General features: G+C 39.0%; 1 protein-coding gene across 1 annotated transcript in view; it reads left to right on the top strand.

Moving 5' to 3' along the window:
* The window catches only part of morn3 (MORN repeat containing 3), a 65655-nt gene that overhangs the window by 17757 nt on the left and 20552 nt on the right, over positions 1–27346 (top strand). Inside the window, exons 2-4 of the mRNA XM_072587459.1 lie at positions 7624–7781; positions 12353–12512; positions 25606–25790. Coding sequence (XP_072443560.1) covers positions 7624–7781; positions 12353–12512; positions 25606–25790 — 503 coding nt within the window. The remainder of the gene's footprint in view (positions 1–7623; positions 7782–12352; positions 12513–25605; positions 25791–27346) is intronic.

The following is a 27346-nucleotide window of genomic DNA, read 5'->3' on the forward strand; positions in this document are numbered from 1 at the left end:
TTATACAGGTCAGTTTGCAATGCGCACAGGATACCCTGGCCTACACCCCTCATTTAATCACTTATTACCCCAGATACAATGGTAGGATGAGATTATCCTTGGAGATAATGCAAATGTAAATGACCTAATCCTGGGGAATCATTATGCAGATAATTTCCTGACTCCATGATTCCCTAGGACAAAGTAGGTGTGATGTGTTCTAGCTTCAGGGGATGACTCTGAAAGCACTTCTGAATGGAAGAGATAGTTTAAATTGATAATAGTAGGGGGTGTAATAGCAAATGACTGTCTAAATGGGGTGGGAGTCGTCTGCATTCCTGCATGAATGTCGCCTCCACCCACCTCCAGAATGTTCAGTCAGTGCAGTTTAACCTTTTAATATTACATTGATGTCCAGAGAGATATTCCAATTTAATCTTTTAATATTATAAGCCAGCATGGCGTTTTCGAGGAACGTCATGCCGAACAAATTTGTTAACATTCTCTGAGGTGGTAACAAGCAAGTTAGACAAAGGAGGGCCAGTAATGTGATCAGTTTGGATTTCCAGAAGGTCTTTGACAAGGTGGCACACAAGAAGCTGCTAAATAAGATAAGAACCCATGGTGTTAGCAGAAAGCTGCTGGTATGGATAGAGATTGGCTGACTGACAGAAGGCAGAAAGTGGGGTTAAAGGTGTATTTTTCAGGGTGGCATTGGGTGACTTGTGGAGTTTCACAGGGGTCACTGTTGGGACCACAACTATTCACTTTATACATTAAAATCTGGCTGAGTGAACTGAGGTGATTGTTGCTAATTTTGGAGATGATACAAGGATAAGTGGAGGGGTAGATCATGTTGAGGAAGTGAGGAAACTGCAGAAGAACTTGGACAGGCTAGAAGAATGGCCAAATTAGTGGCAGTGGAATACAACATGGGAAAAGTGTGTTTGTGCACTTTGGTAGGAAGAATACAGGTGTGAAGTATTCTCAAAATTGGGAAAGGTTTTAGAAATCTGAAACACAAAGGGACTTAAGAGTTTCCATTCAGGATTCTGTCAAGGTTAACATGCAGTTGGTAGTTAGGAAAGCAAATGTGATGTTAGCATTCATTTCAAGAGGACTAGAATACAAGAACAGATATGTGCTGCTGAGGCTGTATAATGTCAGTCCACATTGTGAGCAGTTTTGGACCCCATTTCTGAGGTACGATGATCTGGCCAGGGAGAGGTTCCAGATCTGGTTTACAAGAATGATCCCAGGGATGAAGAGCTTGTTGAATGAGGAGCAGCTGAGGACTCTGTGTGTGTAGTCAATGGAGTTTAGAAGGATGTGAGGTATCTTGTTGAAATTTATAGCATACTGAGAGGCCTGAATAGAGTAGATGCGGAGAAGATGTTTCCATGAGTTGGAAAGACTAGAACCTAAGGGCACAGCCTCAGAATGAAGGGGTCACCCTTTAGAACTGAGTTAAGAAGGAATTTCTTTAGCCAGAGGGTGGTAAATCTGTGGAACCCATTTCTGCAGAAAGCTGTTGAGGGTCCATCATTGAGTGTATTTGAACAGAGATAGATAAGTTCTTGATTAGTAAGGGGATCAAGAGTTACAGGGAGAAGGCCGGAGAATAGGGTTGAGAAACCTATCAGCCATGATTGAATGATGGAGCAGACTCAATGGACTGAATGGCCTAATTCTGCTTCTGTATCTTATGGTCTTACTGTCTTTAATAATTGTAGTGGGAAGAGCATTAAGCAAGAAAAAAAATCAGAGATTACAACAAACGCAGCAGCAAAATCTTGGAAAGTTAGTTTGCAACGTGATGGGATTAAACAAATGGGGGTACTAAACAAACGTCACCTTATGTAAGGTTGATGTATCCTCTCCATTTGTTTTTTAGCTGCATAGCCTAGATTTAGAGATATAGATTTGCTCAGCATCTGCATCTTGCTCTCAACCTTGTCAGTTGAATTCAGAGCAAAGTTGGGAGCCTCTGTGGATGAGGCTCACTCTTGTGCAGAGGTTGTCAGAAAGCAAGTACCAGGATTCTGTCAGACTCCACTCCATATTTTTGATGCTAATATGCTCCAAGCTAATTGCAGAGAGGAAATTAAGACACAGATTTCTTTTGTCCAAAGTTTATTGATTTTTCTCAATCTTGCGCCTCTCGTTCCACATCAAATGTTACTAGGTGCTCCCTTTATGTATGTGCTCAGATAATTAATAGCTATCATCTAGCTACCATTTCTTACTTCTTAATCTTAAATAAACACATGAACAAACCTAACAATTTGATTTACCAGGTGTTAACATTTGACTGTCCAAAAAAAAGACTGTGTGTACTATTTGACACATCAGTGAGACCAAGGTGATGGATACCAGGGCATGACCACATGTTGGTCGACCTGTATAATGCATAATTGGGGGCAGAGTTCCACTGAGGTCCCTTGAGGTTTTGCCTAGGGTGTAAAGTTACAGTGCGTTGCCATGAGGAGGTACTAATAACAGGATCTTTGTAATGCAGAGCCTATATATTGGCAGAAGGAGAGTTTTTTTTATTCAGTTGCTTCTTTACAGTAAGCAGCAATGAATTATGCAACTACATTACACACATGATATTCTGTAGCAAAAACCACTAAGACACATCTTGCTTCCAATTATGGTGAATATGGTTGCATTGTGGAGACATGACTGCTTTTTAAATGAATAGGTCACCTTGACACAGTGCATATGTTTTTATCTTCAATTAATTAAATACAAATCATCTGTTTGTAAAGGATGGGTGATTTGTCTGCCAAATTATTACCCAGGCAATGAAGATGATAATCTACCAAAAGGATCTGGATGGATTCTCATTTTCTAACCTGGAAGACAATATTTCAGAGATCACTGGTGTCGGTTGAACACACAACTCAGTCCCATACCCCCACTGCCTCTTGAGCTTGAACATAGGAACAAGATCAGGCAATTTAGCACCTCGAGCCTTTTTCACCAATGAGATTATGGCTGATGTGAATCCTTACTGCAGATACCATTTACCACATAATATAAACGATATGCAGATGTTTGTCAGTAAAATGATCAAACATCCCCAATGTGATACTTATCCAAAATGTATTTCTGATAACGCTTTGAAGTGGTCAAGAGAATTGGTGGAGTGATTGAGATGGTAATGCTAGTGCTTTATGATCCTATGCTCATTGTTAATGGATAAAATTAACAAAGGGTTTGAGATTAAATTGTTGCAGATTGGCGGTTAGTGAGGGACTGAATGTTAGATGAGAACCAAAGTTGAGGAAGAAAAGTCATTTCTGTATTTCATTACATGAGACTTGATCATTCCCATTGAGCTGGATGAATGAAAGAATAATTTGAGAAGGATTACAAAATATAGCTTAATTCCTCATCCAACAGTGCACTGCGAAGTTAGTTTATCCTACGTTCTTCTATTGCCAAACTTACTTCACTAACATTTCCCAACCCTGTGAAATCTACCAATGAGAAAGCCAAGATTGGAAGTATAATGCTGAGCTCATTATTTCTCATTTCTCCTCCATGTTGTATGCAGTCTTGACATGGACATATTTTGCCATGCCTACATTTTTGCTGGTTCAAAATCCAACTACCACTGGATCATGAGGTTTGCAATGGTTCATAAAGATATTCCCTCTCCACTTAATAGTTAATTTAGGAGGGGCAATGTATATCAACCACAATTTGGATAAAAATAATGAACATCTTATTGAATGTTGAAAAAAGGACAAGATGGGTTATGCATCAGGAACCTGAATGTGGAAGCTAACGTGAAGAGATTAGAGCAAAGAGTTTTGAGAAGATGGCAGTGACAACATGTACACTGACTTTGAAGACCATGAAGTGATTGGAGATGGGACTGTCCTTGGAGAGGAAGGATGGGCAAAGGTTAGATTTTGAGAAGAGTGGTGATAGTCTCAGGAAAGACAGACACTGATGGTGTCAATAATTGGCTTGTTTAATAGCGTTGATCCATTACAACAAACTGATATTGTGATCAAAGTACAATTTGTTGTTCCATATTTTAAAAAATGAAGACATTCTTTGCAATTGATAATACTCAAATATGACAGATGTTGCACCACAAACTCACTGACTCCCACAGTTACCCCGATACATATCCTCACACCCTACTTCCCGTAAGGGCTTCATTCCATTTTTCTAGTTTCTTCACCTCCATCACATCTATTCTGATGATATCTCATTCTGCATGGGGACCTCAGAAATGTCGACCTTTTTCCTCAACTGAGGATTCCCAGCCACCATGGTTGACAGAGCCTTAGCCATGTCTTTATCCCATCTCTTCCCTTGCACAACAACAATAAGGTCCCCCGGTGGTCACATTCCACCAAATCAGCATCCACATCCAAAACAATCATTAGCTGCCATTTCTGCCACCACCAGACAAGTATTCCCATCCCCTCTCTTGTCAGCATTCTGCATGGACTGTTCCCATGGGGCATCCTAATCCACTCTTCCACTCCCAAAGCTTCCCTGTAACCCTTGGCACTTTCCTGTGCAATTGCAGAAGGTGCAGTGTCTGCCCATTTATTTCCTCCTTCCTCAATATCCAAGGCTGCAGACACACAGTCTCACTTTCCAGGTAAAGCGGCGATTTATCTACACTTCATTCAATCTAGTCGATTGTATTCACTGCTCACAACTGGGGAGACAAAATGCAGACTGGTCCTCACTTTACAGTACATCTATATTTTGGCCATAAAAATGACCCTGAGCTTCCAGGTGCCTGCAACTTCAACACTACTGTTCCCGGGCCAATATTTCTCTCTTGGGCTTGCTGCAGTGCTCCAGTGAGGCTCAGTGCAAGCTGCAAGAACAGCATCTTGTTTTTCATTTGGGAACCTGCGGTCTCAGGACTCAATGTTGGGTTCAATCATTTTAGAACCCAAGCACATCCTTCCATGTGCTTTATCCAACTCACACCCCAGGCTCTGTCATGACATTGGTTGCTTTCAGCACAGCTAATCCATTGTCACCTTCTCATTGTCCCCATCTCTCATTCTCTGTGTATGCTCTCTTTCTGTCTCAACCTATCCACTCACTTGTTTTTCCCCACACCCTCTGTCATTGGCTAGCTTTTCCTAGTTACTATTAGTTCTGAACAAAGGTTGCTGGACTCAAAACATTAATTCTGCTTTCTCTTCATAGATGCTGCCAGACCTGTTTAATTTCTCCAGCAATTTCTGTTTTTGTTACAGATACTCATGTTTAATTTATAATTCTACATGCTACAAGAAATTATTGAAATTGTGACCTCCATATAATATTTTAGACTGTATACCATTATATACATTTTTTTTATTCTTAACAACTGAACTTTCTATAAACCTCAATTGCTGCAAAGAATTAGGTACTGTTGGATATGCTCCTTTAGTTCCTCTGATATTTGGACAGGATATACATTATAAAGTAATCAAATGAAAAGCTTTTATACAATGCATCATCATACTTTGTTATAGGTTAAAGTAACTTTTAAGAAAAGAGAACCAATTATTAATGTGAAGCCTGAAATTTAGAAACAATTGCAATTGTCCTTTTGATTTAGTCATTTGTGTGTAGTTATGATTAATTCAGTTCATCTATTTGATACAGATAAAGGTAGATTAGCATCTGAACTTCAAAACTGTGCTCCAGACTTAGAACAATACACAAGCAATATAAAATAGACCACAAACAATGTAGATTTGCTAACTAGCAAATTTACTGCCTTAATGCTTTTCTTTTTTGTTCTAATTTTGAATTGCCTTAATCAATTTTGTGTAATTTCAGTTGGACTTCTAAAATATTTACTAATACCATTTTAATTTAATTGCTGAGACAGTGAAAAATCAGTAGTTCATTGGTGTTCCTAAAATGGAACTAAGGGAGATTTGAAGTTTCAGTGGTCTGTGGAATCGCCTAAAAGTCGTTGTAAAAGATGATCACTGAGGCAATGTCACTGCATCTTCTTCGCATTGTTGTCACACCCCATTTGGATTAATTAGAATCTACTTTGTCTGTATTGGCTTACGCTTTAAGTTATAGGAGACCCAATTCATTTCCTTAACAAGTGACATTTGTTCTGGTTTGAAATTTTATGTACATCTTTCAATGTCAATCTAGAGCAATTAAAAAAATGCACTGTCTAGAAACATGAATGTTTTGGATGCCATGAGATCTATTTACATTTTTCAATTTTCAAACTGGGAAACTGCATCAACAATGTGTATAAAAAGTCTCTCAAATAAGCAGCTTTTACACAATGATCAATATGTATGTTTCACATTGTGTTGAAAACATTGCTTTTCACATAACATTGGAATTAAGAACAAGAGTTAGCTATTTAAGCCCTCTAGCCTGCTCTGCATTCAACTAGATCATGGCTGATCTTCTACCTCAATGCTATTTTCCTGCACTATCTCTATATCTTTTAACAGGTGTGATATTTAAAAATCTATTGATCTCTGTCTTGATAGCACTCAATGGCACCCGTCTGGGGTAGAGAATACCACTGCTTCTGAAATCTGAAGAAATTCCTCCTCATCTCATCCAACATGCCCTAATCTCTTATTCAGAGACTTTTTTCCCCCTGGTTCTAGACCCTACAGAAAGGAGAAACATCCATTTTGAATTACCTTGTCAAATCTTGTCAGAATTTTGTACTCTTCTAATGAGATAAACTTCTCATTCTTCTAAACTTTAGAAAATACAGACTCAGTCTTTTTAACTTCTCCTAGTAGAACAATCGTGCCATCCCATGGATCAGTCTGGTGAACTTGCTTTGCACTACCCAAATGGCAATTTTATCCTTCCTTTGGTAAGAAGAACAAAATTATATATAGATGCCGTCTCACTAATGCTGTGTACAATTGTGGCAAGATTTCTGTACTTTTGATCTAAATACACTTGCAATAAAGGCTAATATACCATTGCTTTCTCAATTGCTTGCTGCACCTGCATGTTAGATTTAAGAACAAGAATACCCAGGTTCTTTTGGAGATAAATACTTATCAATCGAACATCACCTAAGAAGTATTCTGCATTTCTGTTTGTTCCTATCAAAGTGGATAATTCACATTTTTCCAGATGATATTGTAGTTCCCATGTTCTTGTCAGAAGCAAAAATAGAAATTGCTGGAAAAGTTCAGCAGGTCTGGCAGCATCTGTAGAGAGAAATCAGAGTTAATGTTTCCGGTCAAGTGACCCTTTCTCCGAACTCCATATACTTGTCCACTTCTATTGTCCACTTACTGTCCAAATCTCTTCTTAAGTTTATTCATATATAACCATAACTCCCATTCCTACCAAAGTTTGTGGCAAAGTTTGTCTCACTGATGATAAAGTATAAATTTGGTTTTACAGCTTTGTATTCAAGAATTGAAATCCTTATTACATGAATTACTTGTGAAGAGATTGAAATAACCCTTATCTTAAACATTTGATTTATATACTGACAATTCCTCATTGCAAGTTCAAAAAATTATACTAATCAATATCTATTTTATAATAGTGAGAGTGCTGAAAATGTCCATTTTGAGCATTAAGGCAAAAAAATTTCTAAAGTATTTAAACATTTCCAGTTGCATCATCATTGATAGTTTAGTTTAATCTAAACAGGAAAGGGAACACAGAAGTGGAAATCTAATGGAGCCATATACAATGGTGACTGGGAATATGGAAAAAGAAATGGTTTTGGGACTTACAGTGTACCAGATCCAATTAGTGGAGAATATAAAAAGGTCTATTCAGGAGCATGGAAAAATGACAAAAGACATGTGAGTACAGAATTGATGTGATTTTGGTAATAGTTACTTTTTTTTGAGAATACCATTGAAGTAATACCGTTTACCATTTTAGTGTATATTGTATCATTACTATTTGTTTTTAATGTTTTATTTGTCCAAGATAACTGACTACTTTTAGGCAAAGTTAAAATTCCACAACACCAGGCTATAGAGCAACATATTTATTTGGAAGTCCTAGCTTTCGGAGTGCAGCTCCTTCATCAGGTACCGAGTGGGGCAGGATCAAAATGATCATTATCTGAGAGTTAATACTTCCAAATAAACCTGTTGGACAATAACCTGGTGTTGTGGGATTTTTAACTGTCCAACTTCCACATGGCGATTTTTATGCAAATATAATGCATCTTCCACATTTAGTTACCAAAACTTTCCTTTCCTTCATAATGAACTACTTCTTTGCAGTGTCAAATTTAATTCAACTGTTACTCAATGAGGAGCCATTTTTATATTGTTTGCTATTTTATAACTGTGGAAATTCTTGTATCATGTATGGACAGAATTTGATATTGGGGTTCGGTAGTGAGTACTGAAGGACTACCCTCAAACCAAAATTGAAATTTCCTAATTTTTATTTGGTAAATTTTTGAATGGATTTTTAAAAATGTGTGTACACTACATTGGTCTTAAATGAAGCAATGAACAGGTGCCCTCACAATGTTCCGGATTTGTTTAATCTGAGTCTTTGTAGATACAGAACTTGAATAATGCTGAATAGTGAGATATTACTGAAGCTTTTTATCTTGCCTTCAACAAGACAAATGCAAGAATGTAAAATTACAAATGATTACAACAATTTAAACTGCAGAAGAAAAGGATGTTGATTGGTTGACAAATAGACTCTGATAGGCAGAGGAGAAAGCAACAGAGTGCTATAGGTTCCACAGGCTCTGAAATAATTCAAAGGTGCAAGGTTGAAAATATTCCTTTTATTTACAGGGAATGGGTCCTGTGAACGTATATGAGAAAACGCGATAGTTCTGTTCTTGTGCGATCTCGTGATATAAGAAAATCATGCAATTTAAATTAATGAGGCCCGAATCATTTTATATCCAATACAGGCAAGGGAGGTTTGTGTTCTACAAATAATGGTCTAATTCTCCAATCATGTCAAAGCCAATTCATGTTGAAGAAATGTGTGTTATAGCAGAACCGTCTGCACGTTGCTTCTAGCAAGTACGCCATATTATAAGTTTGAGTGTGTATTTTTAATTGGTTGTTAGTGTCGCTGTTGTGCACTTGGAATTACTCAGAATTATTCATCAAGTCCTGCCTAATTTAAAAATCACATCAGAAAATAGACCTTTTTTTAGCTATTGGAAGTGCAGGCTAAATATGACCTGTACTCCTAATATTACAAATAACTGAAGGAACATGCTTTGATTTAATCAGCCAGTCATGAGGTTGTACTGTCCACATACCTGACATCACACCAGCACTTAGATTCATAGAGATGTACAGCATGGAAACAGATCCTTTGGTCCAACTCGTCCATGGTGAGCAGATGTCTCAAATTAACGTGGTCCGACTTGTTAGCACTTGGCCCATATTCCTCTAAACCCTTCCAATTCATTGCTTTCTCCATGGCAATGGGAAACTGTTGGTCTCAGCCAATTAGTCGGCAACATTTTATCCTCTCGCACAAGTCAGAATTTATACATGACATTGCTCAATAATGTGAAAAAAGAATGTCTTTTTCAGTAGTGCCAGCATCCAAACATAGCTACTGCATTGTCGTATTGTGAAATAGCTTGCTTGATCTATTCAAATTTTTTTGAGAGATGTAACATTTTTCAGATCCAAAAGTGGAACCTCTGGCTCATTTAAGAATTTTTGAGATACTCAGAGAAAAGGATCTGATCAAGATAACCACTGTTATTCTGGATAGTTTTGGTGCTCTCTGTTCATGCTTGCAGGATGAGAACATTTTGAAAGCTGTATTTTACAAGATTGCTGATATGGCCAGTCTTATGTATTTTCCACTCACATGATTCTTTAGCTCATAATGTGGCTTACATAATCTGTTAAAATTGACATAAATTCATCTGCAAAGACTGATTATCTGCACACTAAAAGGATATGTTCAAGCTTTGTGCCTCTTTCTTGAAGTACTTGGGATCTTGGAGCCAGTAATTCCCCATTGCTTTCTCCATGGCAGTGGGAAACTATTGGCCTTGGCTAATCAGTTAGCAACATTTTCTTCTGTCATACAAGTTGTGCGATCATTTGAAATTTGGCAAGTTTGCTCTGATGACTGTAAGATGGAAAGCTTTGGCAACATATTTCCCTTTTCAGCAATATATAACTTTTGTAGGTTTCTAAATGAATTGCTAAAAATAATCTGTAACTTTTGGAATGCTCTTGAAAATAGTCTATAGCAGCTGAGTGTGTCTGAAAGTGTTCAAATTCTGCACAGTAAAAAGGCTCGAAAATATTCCAACGCCAGTGATGTCAATATTGATCTGTTTAAAAAGTTCATTAAATGTACAGGGGGCAAACCATTGACTGAACTGTTTCAAACATTCCAAATTCACAATTACCTTCCCAATTCAAATTACTTTTCCACAAAGCAAATTTCCAATTGTGAGATGGGGATATGAAATTGTCTAATTAAAGGCATTAGTTGTTATTTTTAAAAATTCCAGATAACAAATCAAATACAACTGCAAACAATGTGGCCTTCCATTTTTATCTAAAGTTCTAGTATTGTCTATATTTTAGTTATCTTCGTATAATTCAAAAGTAATAAATAATACAATTAGATGGGAGCTTTACCACTGCACCAACACACTGCTTGGGTTGTGTGTGCAGGGAATAGTTGTTGAACATTTCCCAGAGTTGTCAAATGGTATTAGAAAATAGCTTTTTAATTACAATAACTGCACTTGGGGCATACCGCAAGTTAGCTAAGCAAATTCACCCAATTTAGCGCTCTTCATCAACTTGTTCTTTTGGCAAGCCATTGTATCCCAGAAGTAAAAGACAAAACAAATGGATGAATTAATTACTGATTTACAGATGTCAGGATTAAAAAGTACAGCTAATGGACTACAAATACTTCCAGATCTCTTTCAATTTCACCAACTATTTTGTGGGACTAAGAACTCATCTTCAGGATAAGAGTGCTCAACTTAGCAATACAAAACTGTAAACTAATTTATGGATGCTGATCTCTTGGTTTCAAAACTAAAATCACTCCAGAAAAAATGTGGCTTAAATGACTTTAACTTGGTTGGAGCCCCAATTAAAAATAATGAATAAGTTTCACCTAAAAGTGGTGGTTTTCACATTCTGGCAATTTGGACTCTAGCAGTGTCCAGTCAGATTCCAACTGAACTATCTGCTCTTTAACAATTGGTTACTGTCTTTGGCTGCTTACAATATCTGTTTGCCAGTTTCCTATTAATTGTTTGCACTGTTCAATTGATGATGGAAATTTATATGAAAGTAGACACAAATGTTTTTTGTTACTTTCTAAGCCTTTTGTTTGGATTTTAAATTTTTATTTCAAGTTGAGAATCAGTGGAACAGGAAGGTAGAGAATATTCATTGTGCAGGAGAGTTGACTTAGAATATAATGATAAGGATTACTGTTACCTTTTCTATCCTTGATTCATGAAATTGCCTTGCAGTTTAAATTGCAATTTCTGTGAAGTAGTGGGCAGCAATTTGAATGTCAAATTGAAATGAAACAGCAAGTCTTTGTACAAAAAAAATTGAAGTATTTACCACTACCTGGAGGCAAAAAGTTCTCTGAGATGAATTACTTTGGTGGAGTCTGATTATCACTTGAGAACTGATGGATTCTTCTAACTTTCCCAAATTTGCAGACCTTCTACTCATGCCTGGTTGTGAATGAACATATATACATACAATATACAGAGAAACTACTTCCCTGAAACACAAGCCTATTAGATAAATAGAGCGATTACTTTGCAATAAACATTTACAGAATTGTTACCATGACCTCCATGGAGGTGCAGTATTCTATATCTCAGCCAATCCTGAGACGTGAATTTCCAACAGTGCTTTAAAATGTCCTCTGACCTCTCAGGTGTATGTAAAAAATCCTGTGGCGCAGTTTTGAAGAAAAGCATGTGAATTATGTACATTGACTTAGCCAATACTTATCACATAGATAAGTAGATTATCTGATCCTTACTACTTTGCTGTTTCTGGAGTTTGGTGTGTACAAATTGCCTGTCATTCCTTTGCATTAGAATGATAGTTACAGTTAGACCATAAGATATAGGAGCAGAATTTAAGCCATTTGGCTCATCAAGTCTGCTGCACCACTCAATCATGGCTGATCATTTCTCAAACCCATTCTTGCTTTCTCCCTGGAACCCTTGACAATCAAAAATTTGTCTAGTTCAGACGTAGTTCATTGGCTGTAAAGTGCTTTGGAACATGCTGAGGCTGTGAAAGCCTTATATAAAGTAAGTGTTTATGTCTTTCTTATTCATTTATTTTTGATGTGATTTTCATTTTACTTTTATGTTTTATCATTATTGTTATGATACAATACGATACCTTTTCTGCAGGGGTTAGGAACCAACTTTTACTCAGATGATGACATTTATGAGGGCCATTGGTATGCTGACAAGAGAAACGGCTGGGGTAGAATGTACTATGCAGATTGCTCTACCTATGAAGGTGAATGGTTTGATGACACTCCCAATGGTCAGGGAATGCTTCGTCTGGGTAAGTTGTGTTTTCCAGTACTTATTATAGTAATCTAAGCTAAATGCTTACTTTCTAAATTGAATGGCAGCAGTTTGGCTTTTTAACGGGCTGAAATACGTAAAAAATGCGCAGTCTGTACTGAGAAAAGTCAGTTCTATTGATCACGTTTGTTCTGTCCAGATCCTATAAATACTTTTTCATGGATTAAGTATTTTAGCTCATGCCTCACTAACCACAAATATCTATTGAACCATAATTCAAGGAACACTGTTTCCTTCCTATGTCTCTCCTTGTTTTTTAAAAAAAGTCAAGCAGTGTTATTTATATTTCTGTAATCCCCAACTTCCCTTCTTATTGAATTTATTTTATCCAAAAGCAGTTACTTCTCTGAGTCATCTGTGAACATTTACTATCCTGTCAGGCAGGGGTAAAAGGTTTCATTGTGTTCTTCCCCTTGACTTCAATAAATTCTGCACTATTATTCAAACTTAACTAACTTGTTTACTTTCATTCAAACCTATATCATTTATCTTCCTGCAAGATGTCTCTTCTTGAAAATAAATTAAGTAATTTGAGCTTATCTTCATAAGTTAGTTAAGTAACCTGGTCACCTATAAGAATTCTTTCTAATGTACTTTTTATCTTTTTTGAAGTTTGCTGACCAAAATGAAATGTCTTTATAGCGGGTATTAACTTGTCATCCGGTATCCATTATTTGCATTCTAAAACACAAGGAAATGCTGGAAGTCCTTAGCAAGTCTGACAGCCTCTATGAAGACGGAAATGAGTTTATGTTCTAAGCCAATATCCTTTGTCAGAACTGGGGAAAGTTAGCAATGCAATAGGTTTTATGCAAGTTAAAATGAAGAATGTTGGAAAAGGAGCAGAAGAGAAGAAAGAATGAAAGGCAAAAGAGAACTAAGTGATTAAACAGTTGACAATGCAGGGCCAAAAGGAATTATAATGCGACATGGTTCCATTTCCTGTATTTGCATGGAAAGGTGACACGGAAAAGAAAGGGTGTATTGGAGGTGATTGAGCAGCAAACTAGAGCGGTCACCTGGTTGCAGCGGCCTATCTCGACTCAGTTACAATTCTAATGGAGCACTTCAACACTATCTTACATAGTGTTCAACGATATCTTACATTCCAATGTTGCTGTTAGGCCACATTGCACACTGGGACAGGCAGCCATCTCATTCATTGAATGAGTTTGCATTTCTGAACTCTTAGCTTGCATTCTTAACACTCACTCATTTTGTACTTACTTAGATGCTCACAGCATCTCTGCCTTGCCTTTTCTGCACCTTGCTATCTCATTCAGAACTTAAAGGCTCACAGTACTTCTGTTTTGTCTTGACTTTTAGCACAGACAGAAAGCCAGGCGACTTGCCATGTTTGTCAGTAATGATCAGTGAAGGAGGCGAAAGTTGCTATATCCGAGTTTCCTACTACATTGATGTGATACCTATCATATGGTGGCAGCTTATTAAACAAACACTCCGAATGTGCTTGTTTATGTCTGAGAAGAGTTGTTCTTTGTGGGTTGAAGAGGGACTGTCCTCAGTCAGGAGCTCTTGCTGCAAACTGTCAAGAATACCATTTAATCTCCGCTGCACCTGATGTGGCCTCCTCTATATTGGGGAGACAGCCCGCCTACTTGCGGAACGTTTCAGAGAACACCTCTGGGACACCCGCACCAACCACCCTGTGGCTCAACACTTCAACTCCCCCTCCCACTCCACCAAGGACATGCAGGTCCTTGGACTCCTCCATCGCCAGACCATAGCAACACGGCTGTTGGAGGAAGAACGCCTCATCTTCCGAATAGGAACCCTCCAACCACAAGGGATGAACTCTGATTTCTCCAGTTTCCTCATTTCCCCTCCCCCCACCTTGTCTCAGTCAAATCCCTCGAACTCAGCACCGCCTTCCTAACCTGCAATCTTCTTCCTGACCTCTCCGCCCCCATCCCACTCCGGCCTATCACCCTCACCTTGACCTCCTTCCACCTATCGCATTTCCAATGCCCCTCCCCCAAGTCCCTCCTCCCTACCTTTTATCTTAGCCTGCTGGACACACTTTCCTCATTCCTGAAGAAGGGCTTATGCCCGAAACGTCGATTCTCCTGTTCCTTGGATGCTGCCTGACCTACTGCGCTTTTCCAGCAACACATTTTCAGCTCTGATCTCCAGCATCTGCAGTCCTCACTTTCTCTTCTCTACAAACAAACTGTTTACTTCAGGCAGTCAGTATTTAGAAGTCTATTGATCTCATCTTTCACGTATCAATAACTGATCTTTGATAGTCCTTTTGGGAGAACAAATTTCAAAGATTCCCTGTCCTCTGTGTGAAGAAATTCTTTCTCATATCAGTCCTAAATGGTTTACCCCGTATTCCGAGACTCTGTCTCCTGGTACTAGATTATCCCCGCCCTGGGGAAATATCCTTTCTACATCACCCTGCTTAAAACTTCAGGAATTTTAAAAGTTTCAAATGCATTTTTACTCAATGCTTGTAAAGCACATAATTGTTTCTTTAGTTTTCTTTTAAACTTTTTTCTTGCATTCTTTCTTAGTTGTCTCTGTCACTTCCTTAACTCTGTTCCATATTTTCCTTAGTATTTTGAAGTTATTATTCTGATCCTTTTTGGGCATCTTCAATTTCAATCAGTCTGTAATCGATTTTTTTTTTATCTATGGCATGCTACAACTACCAGTGGTTTCTTTATTAAAAGAAATTCATTAAAAGAACTCAATCTTTTTATTAAAAAAACTAAAGGTACAGGATATCGCAGTTTGTGTAAATATTAAAGACAAGACTGTCAGGTGCCCTTACATTATCAACCCAATATCGAGGGATTTCTTTCAGATGACAGTTAAACTAAGGATCCCTCTCCTTTCTTAGGTAAATGTGACACTACTCAAAGAAAAGTAAGGCCTTTCTCCTCTTGGTCCTTACCAATATTTATAATTTAGTCAATGTTGGCAAAACGTACTGGTCAATGGGACCTTGCTATGTACAAGTTGCATATTACTTTTGAAGTGTATGTACAGTTGTACTTTTACTTGTAGAGAGCTTTGGGATATTCTAAATCCCAAAATTTAGAATTGGAATTCTAAAATTGTGAAAAGTGCTATATAAAGACAAGTCTTTCTTTTTCTTGAAATTCTCTTTCCACTTTATCTTAGCTTGGTCATTCATGTTTTAAATTCCTGATCCAGTTTGAATTTGTTTGTTTAGTTCTAATTTATTCCTTTTCCAATAGGATGTCAAACTTTTTCATATTATGTCTATTGCTCACCCAATTACTTCTACCTTTATTAGCATTAAGCAAATAAGTTCAAGACATCAAAGACCTTGAGTGCAACAGGCAGCGTAAACGGTAGCACTTGGTTGCACAACCTCCAGGAGGTGCCATAGCTCTGAGATAACTTAGAGAAGGTAGCCTTCGTGTGCAAATATGCTGATCCTGTGCCTGTATGTGCCAATGGGAGGGTAAAGATTCATGTACTTGTGCCTCTTTCAATTTGCTCTGCTTGATCCTTCTTCCTGTTGCTGCTTTTCTTATTCCTTTAGCCAATGCTGGACTCAACAGCACAATTCCCAAAAGTGGGATGCAAAAAGCAATTTGAGGTCAGAAAAGTGTACAGCTGCTGTATGCATTGAAAAATATCTCAGAATTTAAGCTGAGAGCAGTTAAGTGTCCCTTTTAAATACTGTTAGAAATGGCTCCCTCCCTCCTGACACACTCATGGTTTGAAAAGGGTCAAGGAAAAAGCAGTGATGATGCAGGCTGAAGTTCAAGTTAGCAATTATTTCGAAGGCAGTTGTCTCTGTCATACAGGACCATTTCAATAAGCTGGATATTTAATTTTAGGAATACCTGTAACAAATAATTTGTTGCTATTGGCTTTGCATGCACAGACCTCCAGTGGTACATTTTACAATGGGGTTGGGTCGATTTTCATGGCTATAGACAAATACTGTGTATTAAATATTGATTAATTTTGTGAGTTCATATGCTGCTATTTTAGAAATTCATACCCAAAATGTACTACAACAATCCACATATGATCATGTGTGAGTGAAATCAATTATGAATCTTGCCCCCATATTGCTGTGAAACAATAATGTCCAAGGTGTCATCGGTAGGAAGAACATGTAGAAATCAACAACCATAAAATAAGCTTATTAGGCAAGATGCAAAAATTATTTATTTTCCCCCCCGAGTGGTTTGTACTCTATGGAGAAATAAAAGTTAACTGGTTCAATTGACTTGAGGTTTTCTTTTTGCCATAGGGCCTGATATTTGAGATGGGGTTAGAGTTGACAGTTTGAGGGACTTGTGTGCTGAGCTGAGTACTGGTGCTAGAAACAATCAGGTTAATCAGGATCAGGCCTTCTAGACGGGTGCTGGTCCCTAGAAATTTACTAGTAGGCAAACATCTGATAATAGTGTTACACTAAACAATTTCACAAAAGATTACAAATTATTACAGTATAGATAAAAGTGACCACTGCACTGTCCTTGTGGAGACAAAGGTTTGCCTTCACATTGAGAATAACCTCCATCATGTTGTGTGGCACTATCACCGTGCTAAATGGGGTAGTCTTTGAATCGATCTTGCAGCTCAAGACTGGGCATCCATGGGGCGCTGTGGACCAGCAACAGCAGTGGAACTGTACTCTAGCACAATCTGCAACCTCATGGCCTGGCATATCTCCCACTCAACCATTACCATCAAGCCAGGGGATCAACCCTGGTTCAATGGAGAGTGCAGGAGGGCATGTCAGGAGCAGCATCACGCATACCTAAAAATAGGTGTCAACCTCTTGAAGCTACCAAACAGGATTACCTGCATACCAAATGCCATAAACAGCAAGTGATAAACAAAGCTAAGCAATCTCACAACCAATGGATCAGATCTAAGCTCTGCAGTTCTTCCACATCTAGTTGTGAATGGTGGTGGACAATTAAACAACTCACTGGAGGAGGAGGCTCCACAAATATCTCCATCCTCCATGATGGATGAGCCCAGAACATCAGTGCAAAAGATAAGGCTGATACATTTGCAACAATCTTCAGCCAGAAGTGCCGAGTGGATGATCCATTTTGGGCTCCTGCAATGGTTTCCAGCATCACATATACCAGTCTCCAGCCAATTCGATTCATGTCCATGTGATATCAAGAAATGGCTGGACACACTGGATACTGCAAAGGTAATGGGCCCTGATAACATGCCACTCCCCAAGCCAAACTCTTCCAGTAAAGTTACAACACTGGCATCGACCTGACAATGTGGAAGATTGCCCAGGTATGTCCTGTATACAAAAAGCAGGACACATCCAACCCAGCCAATTACCGCCTAATCAGTCTACTCTCCATCATCAGTAAAGTGATGGAAGGGGTTATCACCAGTGCTATCAAGCAGCACCGGCTCAGCAATAACCTGCTTAGTGATGCACAGTTTAGATTTTGCCGGGGTCATTCAGCTCCTGATCTCATTACAGCCTTGTTCAAACATGAACAAAAGAGTTGAATTCCAAAGATGAGGAGAAAGTGACAGCCCTTGACATCAAGGCCACATTTGACTGAGTATGACATCAAGGAGCCCTGACAAAACTGGAATCAATGGGTATCAGGGGGCAAACGCTCCACTGGTTAGAGTCATACCTGGCATAAAAGGAAGATGGTTGTGGTTGTGGTTGGTCAGTCATCTCAGCTCCAGGATGCCTCTGCAGAAGCTCCTCAGGGTAGTATCCTAGGCCCAACAATCTTCAGGTGCTTCATCAATGACCTTCCCTCTGTCATAAGGTCTGAAGTGGGGATGTTTGCTGATGATTGCAGTGTTCAGCACCATTCGCAACTCCTCGGATACTGAAGCAGTCTGTGCTCAAGTGCAACAAGATCTGGACAACATTCAGGATTGGGCTGACAAGTGTTAAGTAACATTTGTGTCACAGAAAAGCTAGACAATGACCATTACCAATAAGAGACACTCTAACTACCACCCCTTGACATTCAGCAGTATTACCATCACTGAATCTTCCACTGTCAACATCCTTGGAGTTACCATTGATCAGAAACTCAACTGGACTCACCACATAAACATAGTGGCTACAAGGTCAGATACTGGGGATACTGCAGCAAGTAAATCACCACTTGACACCCCAAAGTCTATCCACCATCTATAAGGCACAAATCAAAAGTGTGTTGGAATGCTCCCCACTTGCCTGGATAGGTGCAGCTCCAACAACACTCAAAGCTTGACACCATTCAGGACAAAGCAACTTGCTTGATTGGCACGAGATCTACAAACATCCAATCCCACCACCAGTGCTAAGCAGCAGCAATGTGTACTATCTACAAGATGCACTGCAGAAATTCACCAAGGATCCTTAGACAATACCTTCCAAGTGCATGACCACTTCCACCTAGAAGGACAAGGGTAGCAGGTATTTGGGAACACCACCACCTGCAAGTTCCCCTCCAAGACATTCACTACCCTGACTTGGAAATATAATACCATTCCTTCACAGTCATTGTGTCAAACTCCTGGGATTCCTTCCCGACTGGCATTGTGGGTCAACCCACAGTAAGTGGACTGCAACGAATCAAGAAGGCAGCTCACCACCACCTTCTCAAGGGCAAATAGGGATGGGCTATCAATGCTGGCCAGCCAGCGATGTCCATGTCACACAAATGAATTTTTAAAAATCTGCTCTTGGAAGTAGAGAATAAATAATTGAGAAAATTTTCAATAGGTAAGGAAGAACCAATATGTTGAAGTACTTCCAATTTAAGTCACTGCAACAGCTAGAACAATAAAGATGGTTTTCTTTTTCACAGAGAAGGCTGATTGGAAATTTAATTGACATTAATACAATTATAAAGGATCTAGAGAGAGTGGTTAGGATGGACTATTTCCCTTACTTCAGAGGTCAATAAATAGAGGCATAAATTTCAAGTAATTCAAAAAATGATCTTAGAGAATTGAGAATTATTAACATCCAGAGGGTGGCAGTCATCTGGAACTCACTGTCTGATAGAGAAATATATAGGCAAAAACCTTTTCCTATTATAAAAAATATTTGAATGAGGACATGCAGTTCAATGACCAATAGAGTTACAGCCTGAGAGCTGGAAACTAAGATTAAGCTCTTTTTCAGGTGGCATAAATGTAATCAACTGAATGGCTATCTTACTGTGGTTCCTTTCTTGGCTTTTTATTAAAATAAATATTCTAAGTAACTGAAGACATGGCCAGAAACAATATTTTCTCATTAGGCAAGGGTTGGCAAGTTTAAAACTAGAATATTTTGGAAATCTGGAAAAAAAATCAAATTATGCAAAATACTCAACAGTTTTGGTAACATCTGTATATATATGTAAATATAGAGAGAGAGAGACAGACAGACAGACAGAGAGTGCTAATGGGCTGAAGTTTACTAGAAATTGTTAAGATTGACGCATGGGTTTTCTCTGTGAACCCTCGTGAGATTTCTTACGCTAGACTCTGAAACCTGCCTCATTAGCTGTGTGTCGTACCTCCATGGTGCCCCACACATCCTAACTTTTCTGCCAGTAAGGCAGAAGCACTTGCCACAACTGGGATCTCACCATTTTTAAGTCCATCTATGCACCAGGCCATGTGCTGCCAGGTAGGAATTTCCATTCACTGTGCACAGAATGAAGGGGGAACTGAGAAAAAAAACTTAAGGGAACATAAGAGACATGGCTGACAATTCATTGCAAATCCAAGTGTTCATCACTCCCAGAGTAACCATGTCCTCCAATGCACTGTTGTCTCCTCCATCCTTGTTTATTGTTGTTCCCCTTCACGGTATTGTTCCCTCTATATCGCAAAATGCTGCCTTCAATCTACAGAACTGAGTTTGCCAACTTCCTTAACAAGAAGTGGCCCCAGACAAAGCCTCCACTCCTTGGATTTGATTGAGTTGATATCCAGGACTGACTAGAACTGCTTTTGAAAATGGAGATGGGATCTGCTCTGACTTTCTTGTCAGTAATTATCATTGTCTAGTTCTATCCGTCGGATGAGAGAATGGGAAACCACAAATAAATAAATTCATAGAGTCATAGAAGTGCAGAGCACAGAAACAGACTCTTTGGTCTAACTTGTCCGGATGCCTTCAAAATGTTGTAATTGTACCACCACTTCCTCTGCCAACTCATTCCATACATGCACCACCCTCTGTATGAAGAAGTTGCCCCTTTGGTCCCTTTTAAATCTTTCCCCTCTCACCTTAAACCTATGCTCTCTAGCTTTGGACTCCCTTATTCCGGGTAAACAACTTTGTCTATTTACCCTATCCATACCAGTTATGAATTTATAAACCTCTATAAGGTTACCCCTCAGCCTCTGACGCTCCATGGAAAATTGCCCCAGCCTATTCAGCCTCTCATTATAACCCAAACCCTTGAACCCTGGCAACATCCTTGTATATCTTTTCTGAATCCTTTCAAGTTTCACAACATCCTTCCTTTAGTAAGGAGACCAGAACTGAATGCAGTATTTCAAAATTGGCCTAACCAATGTCCTGTACAGCCGCAACATGACCTCCCAACTCCTGTACTCAGTACTCTGACCAATAAAGGCAAGCTTCTCAAATGCCTTCTTCACTATCCTATCTACCTGCAACTCTACTTTCAAGGAACTAGGTCTCTTTGTTCAGCAACGCTCCCCAGGACCTTACCATTAAGTGTATAAGTTGTGCTTGGATTTGTTTTTCCAAAATGCAGCACCCCACATTTATCTAAACTCCATCTGCCACTCCTCGGCCCATTGGCCCATTTGATCAAGATCCCATTGTAATCTGAGGTAATTTTCTTCACTGTCCACCATACCTTCGATTTTGGTGTCATCTGCAAACTTGCTAACCATACCTCCTATGTTCACATCCTAAATGAGGTGAGATAAAGTAATAATGCCATGCTAATACATGCAAATAGCCCTCTCCCTGCTCAATTGCAATATTCATATCTGACCATTCAAACTTTGTTGGAGAATGGACTTTTTCTTGCTCAATGCCAAGAATCTGATTTCTAAAGATTTCATCCTATTTTTCAACTAACTCACAAATGCTGTCATCATTCGTGAGTTCCACCTATTATTTCAGGTTAATGACATTTCAACAAAAAGGAAACGGACTGGTAAAGAGTCTTACAGTTATGAGTCTTCTATTATTACAAAGATCTGCAATACATATAGTCTCTATCTGACATGATAAATGGCTTAATAATTCTGTTCTAATATAGCATTGGACAAATTGCTATTCAACTTATAAGTTCATAAGATATCGGAGCAGAATTAGGCCATTCAGCCCATCGATTCTGTTCTGCCATTCGATCATGGCTGATATGGCCCTCACCCCCATTTTCCTGCCTTCTCCCGATATCCCTTCAATCCATTACCAATTAAAACTCTGTCTAACTTCTCCTTTAAATGTACTCTCTGTCCCTGCAGCTATTGCACTTTGGGGTCGCGAACTCCAAAGATTAACAACCCTTTGGGAGAAGTAGTTTCTCCTCAACTCTGTTTTAAATTTGCTGCCCCTTATCCTAAGACTCTGATCTCCCGTCCTAAAATGTCCCACAAGAGAAAGCATTTGCTTCTTATTTCCTCATTACAATTTACTGTCCCGCCTATTTTTGTATCGTCTGGAAATTTGGCATTAGATCCTTCTATCCTTGTATCTAAGCCATCAGTGTAGATTGTAAATAGCTGGAATCCAAGAACTGAACCCTCTGGCATTGTTCTCGTTAGATCTTGCCATCCAGAAAAAAAAACATTGATCGCAAATCTGTCTTCTGTCCATCAGCCAGTCATCTATCCAAGCTAATGAATTATCGCGAATCCCATATGGTACAACCTTATGAATTAACCTTTTGTCTGGCACCTTATCAAATGCCTTCCGGAAGTCCAGATATATTACAACTTCAAAACCCCCATTATCCACTTTCCTTGTTACATCTTTGAAAAACTCTAACAAATTAGTCAAACATAATTTTGCCTTCATAAAACCATGCTGACTGTGATGGATACTGTTGTGACTTTCCAAATGTCCTAATATTTCTTCCTGGGTAATTGATTATATCACTTTCCTAACGATAGAGGTTAAACTAACTGGTCTGTAATTGCCACATTTTGCCTCCTTCCCTTTTTGAATAAGCATTAGCATTTTTCCAATTCGCTGTAACCTTTCCCATGTCCGGGGAATTTTGGAATATTGTAATCAATGGATCCAGTATCTCCACTGCCACTTCCTTTAATACCCTCGGATGTAGGCCCTCGGGCCTGGGGGACTTGTCTGCCCTCAATCTTAATAGTTTGCTGAATACCTTTTCCCTATCGATGTTGATTGTTCTACGTTCTACCCTCTCTATTGTCTTTGACATGCATGTTCCAATAGGAATGGTACTGTTGTCCTCCACCAAGAAAACTGAAGCAAAGTATTGATTTAGCCATCGCCATGTTCCCCACTATAAACTCTCCGCTTTCATCTTCCAAGGGACCAACATTCACCTTCGTGACTCTCTTCCCTTTTATATGCTCATAGAAGCTTTTGCTATTTTGTGGTAGTTTTCTTTCGTAATTTATCTTACCTCTTCTTATTTTTTTTAGTATCCATTTGTTTATGTTTGAAAGTTTCCCAATCTTCCAGCCTTTCACTGGCCTTTGCCGTATGATATACCTTAGCTTTTGTCCTTGACCTCATTGTTTAGCCACGGATGTTTTTTTAAATTTTGAATTCTGTCATAAAATGGTCACTAATGTGGATTTCACCAATTTCCTCATTTCCCTTCCCCCCACCTTATTCCAGATCCAACTTTCCAATACGGCATTGCCCTCTTGACCTGTCCATCCTCCTTCCTATTTATCTGCTCCAGTCTCCTCTCTGACCTATCACCTTCACTCTCAGCTACCTTCCCCCAGTACTACCCCCTCCCATTTATCTCCCAGCCCCCTTGGCCCACAAGCCTCATTCCTGATGAAGGACTGGTGCCCGAAACGTCCATTCTCCTGCTCCTTGGATGCTGTCTAACTGGCTGTGCTTTTTCAACACCATTACTCTTGACTCATTGAACTCCATTCACTTGCTTGGAGTTCATCCGTTAAGGCCTCACCCATAATCTTTGGGCTTTACAGAAACATCCATCAATCTCCAATCAATTTTAATTCAATGTGACTAGTAAGAAGGAATTCAATAAATTATGTACCATTGACAATAATGCTTGAGGATCTCATGACTACATTTGCTTCATTGGGTTTGGGGTCTAGGGGAATACAGGTGACAAAGTTAAAAGCACATCCATAGCTGACTGCACTTCAATTTACTTTTGTTTCACTGTATTTAAGGGATAGATTTAATTTTCAGAGATAATGTAGTGAGTTGAACTGGTATCTCCCAAACTGCCACAGTGTGGCAGAGGCGTTGTTTCAGTTTCATGGAAAATTAGAAAATCAAACAGAGCTGGATTGCAGGTGAGTGGGGAGTCTGATGGTTACCAGAAAAGGGAAGAAAGGGTCAAAATATTTGAAACATCATATCAAGACATCATACAGGAGTATGGAAATCTGATAATAGAACAACGCAAAGGCTTTGTATCTGAATACACGAAGCATCCAGAATAAAATTAATGTACTGACAGTGCTAATTGTGACAAATGGATATGATTTGGCAGTACTAACTAAGACGTGGTTAAAGGAAGACCAGGTTTGGGAATTGAATGTCCAGAGTACTCAATGTTTTCAAAGTATAGGCAGGAAAGAAAAGGAGGTGGTACAACTTTGTCAGTAAAGGGAGGGATCGGAGCTGTAGTAAGAAATGATATCAGCACTGTGGTGGTCAAGGTATAGAATCAGTCTGAGTAGAAATAAAAAACAGCAAGGGAGTAATCCATAGGTCACTAGACAGTATTGTGCACCATTGCAGGACTATAAACCAGGAAATACTGGAGACTGTAAATCACGGTTGATTTTAATATGCACATTGACTGGCAAGGGTCACATCGAGGGAAAGTTCATTGAATGAATTCAAGATTACTTTTTGGAGCAATATCTTAGAAATCCCATAGTGCAGAACAAGGCCATTCGGCCCATTGAATCAGCAATGAACCATTAAAGAGCATCCCACCCAGTCCCAGTTCCCCACCCTATCCCAGTAATCCTACATTTACCATGGCCAATCTACCTAACCTGCACATCTTTGATTGTGGGAGAAAACCAGAGCACAGTGGAAACTCACGCAGACATGGGGAGAAAGCACAAACTCCATAAAGGCAGTCATCCAAGGCTGGAACCGAAACCATGCCCCTGGGGCTGTGAGGCAGCAGTGCTAACCTAATATGTTGGGGAACCAAGTAGAGAGCAGACTATCCTGGATTTGGTATTGTGTAAGCCTCAAACTTGGCACCGCCATCTTGACCCATTCATCGCCTTTCCCATCTATCTGCTGCGTCCTCCTCTCTCTGACCTGTCGTCATCTCCTATTTATCTCTCAGTTCCCCCCGGCCCACAACCGTCATTCCTGATGAAGGGCTTACGTTCGAAATGTCGGTTCTCCTGCTTCTTGGATGCTGCTTCACTGGTTGTGCTTTTCCAGCACCACACTTTTGACTCTGATCTCCAGTATTTGCAGTCCTCACTTTCTCCAATGTGTGTGAGGAGGATATGCTTACATTGTGCAAGATTGTGGTCTGATTAGATTAAATAGAATTTATACTTTGATTACCATCTTAATATATTTACTATTGAATCCTTTATACAAGCAATCAGTTTGGGAAGAATCTCTATATATTAATATGATTTTATGATTTACATGCCACAGAGAATTACTTTTAGTTTTGGGAATTACATTTTTATCTTTACACAACAAAAATAAAAAAAATGAGTTTGAGAAACTGGTAAACACCCTTAAGATAATTATAGTTTGAAGTTTACTTCAAATAGTTTGAGATGAAAGCATATGAACAACAGTAGAATTCAGATTTACTGAATAAAATAGTCAGGATCCAAAATGGTGGATTAGCTATTTGTAGGTATTACTGATTTTTACATCAGTTAATAGTTATGTCTTTATTCAGCCAATGAAAATCGCTATGAAGGCTTGTGGAAAAATGGAAAGAAACATGGAACCGGAAAGTTTTTCTTCTTTGAGAAAGGCCAAATGTATGAAGGTGTATGGGTTGACAACATTCTGAAGTGTGGAAAAATGATTGACTTTGGTCGAGAAGGTGCAATTAATCCTACTTCCTATCCAATACCTCAGGTACTTAAATTTTATTGTGCTTATAAGCCAAACCTTTATACAACTTTTGCATAATTTATTTACGATTAAAATGAAAAAGGCCATTTAATACATTGTATTTTTTTCTTTCTGATGGATCATGCACAATTTGTAATATTGTAGGTGTACTGCAAATTAAACTTTTAAGGGAAGATGACTTACCACGAGATATGTGCATATGTATCTGTTTATAAATTCCTGTATCATATAATCTACTTAATTAGGATATATTTTCTTTTGTTTTATGTGTGTGGTTACCATATTTATCCCCATCAATGTTAGAATATGGAAAGAAATCTCTATATAGGTGCTGTGGTAGAACGTAAGGAATAGGTGCAGGATGAGGCAATTCAACCCCTCAAGCCTGCTACATTATTCAATGTGATCATGGCTGATCTCATTCAGCATTAAGTCCATTTTCCAGCTCACTCTCTTCATAACCCTTCAACCCAGTACTAATTAAAAATCTATCTTCCCCCTCCTTAAATTTACTGAATATTTCAGCGTTCACTATATTCTGGGGTAGTGAATTCTACAAATTCACAACCCTTTGACAAAAGTAATTTCTACACATTTCTGTTTTAAATCTGCTAGCCTCCATCTGCTTGCTACATCTTCTAAGAACACAAGTGAATTAATTAAATATGGTTTATCTTTCATTAAACCATTTTGACTTCCTAAATGCCATGTCATTACTTCTTTAATCATGGATTTGAACAATTTCCTACCGACATATGTTAACCTAACTGGTCTGTAGTTTCCTAGTTTTTGTCTCCCTTGCTTTTTGAATAAAGGGGTTAAATTTACATTTTTCCAATCCATTGGAACCTTTCCCACATCCAGGGAATTTTGGAATATTATAGCTAATGGATCACTTCCTTTAAGACCCTTGAATATAGGTCATCAGTCCCTGGGAACTTGTCTGCCTTAAATCCCACTGCTCAGTACTTTTTCCCTATGATGATGATGACGACCAGAGATGACTTTCTGGTCAAGACAGTGGCCAAAGTAGCAGCACAGCGATTGGACTCCTGGATCTCGTTCTGTTTTTACTTTTGTTTATCCTTCTTTTTCTGCCTTTTAAAAAGAACTTTAACCTTACTTACCTTCTTGTGGAGAGCTTGGACAGCATTGAGGTATTCAGCACTTTTGGGGGCAAGGTTTGTTCCGGTGGGGGTTGAGGGAGTTGTGATTGTGCTCTCCAGGAGTGGTGGAGGGAGGTGAGATTGTGTTCTTAGTGGTGGCAGAGGGAGATAAGTTTGGGCCCAGTGCAGGACCCAGCAACTTCAGTGGCGGCTGCATTTCTGAGCTCAGTCCAGTGCGGACTCATGCAGTGGCAAATGGCGACATGGTTCCAGCAGCAGCGGTGGGATTTTAGTTTGGCTGACAGCTTCGTGCTGCTGATGGTCTTAGCATCAGGGTGGAACAGCATGGATCCAGGACCATGGCTGAGCACTTGGCCGTGTTGAACATTTAACTTTATTTTTCTACACTTATACTCTATGTATGGTTTATTTCTGTGTTTTAAGATGGCTCCA

The sequence above is a fragment of the Chiloscyllium punctatum genome, chromosome 17, assembly GCF_047496795.1.
Source record: "Chiloscyllium punctatum isolate Juve2018m chromosome 17, sChiPun1.3, whole genome shotgun sequence".
NCBI classification, from domain to species: domain Eukaryota; kingdom Metazoa; phylum Chordata; class Chondrichthyes; order Orectolobiformes; family Hemiscylliidae; genus Chiloscyllium; species Chiloscyllium punctatum.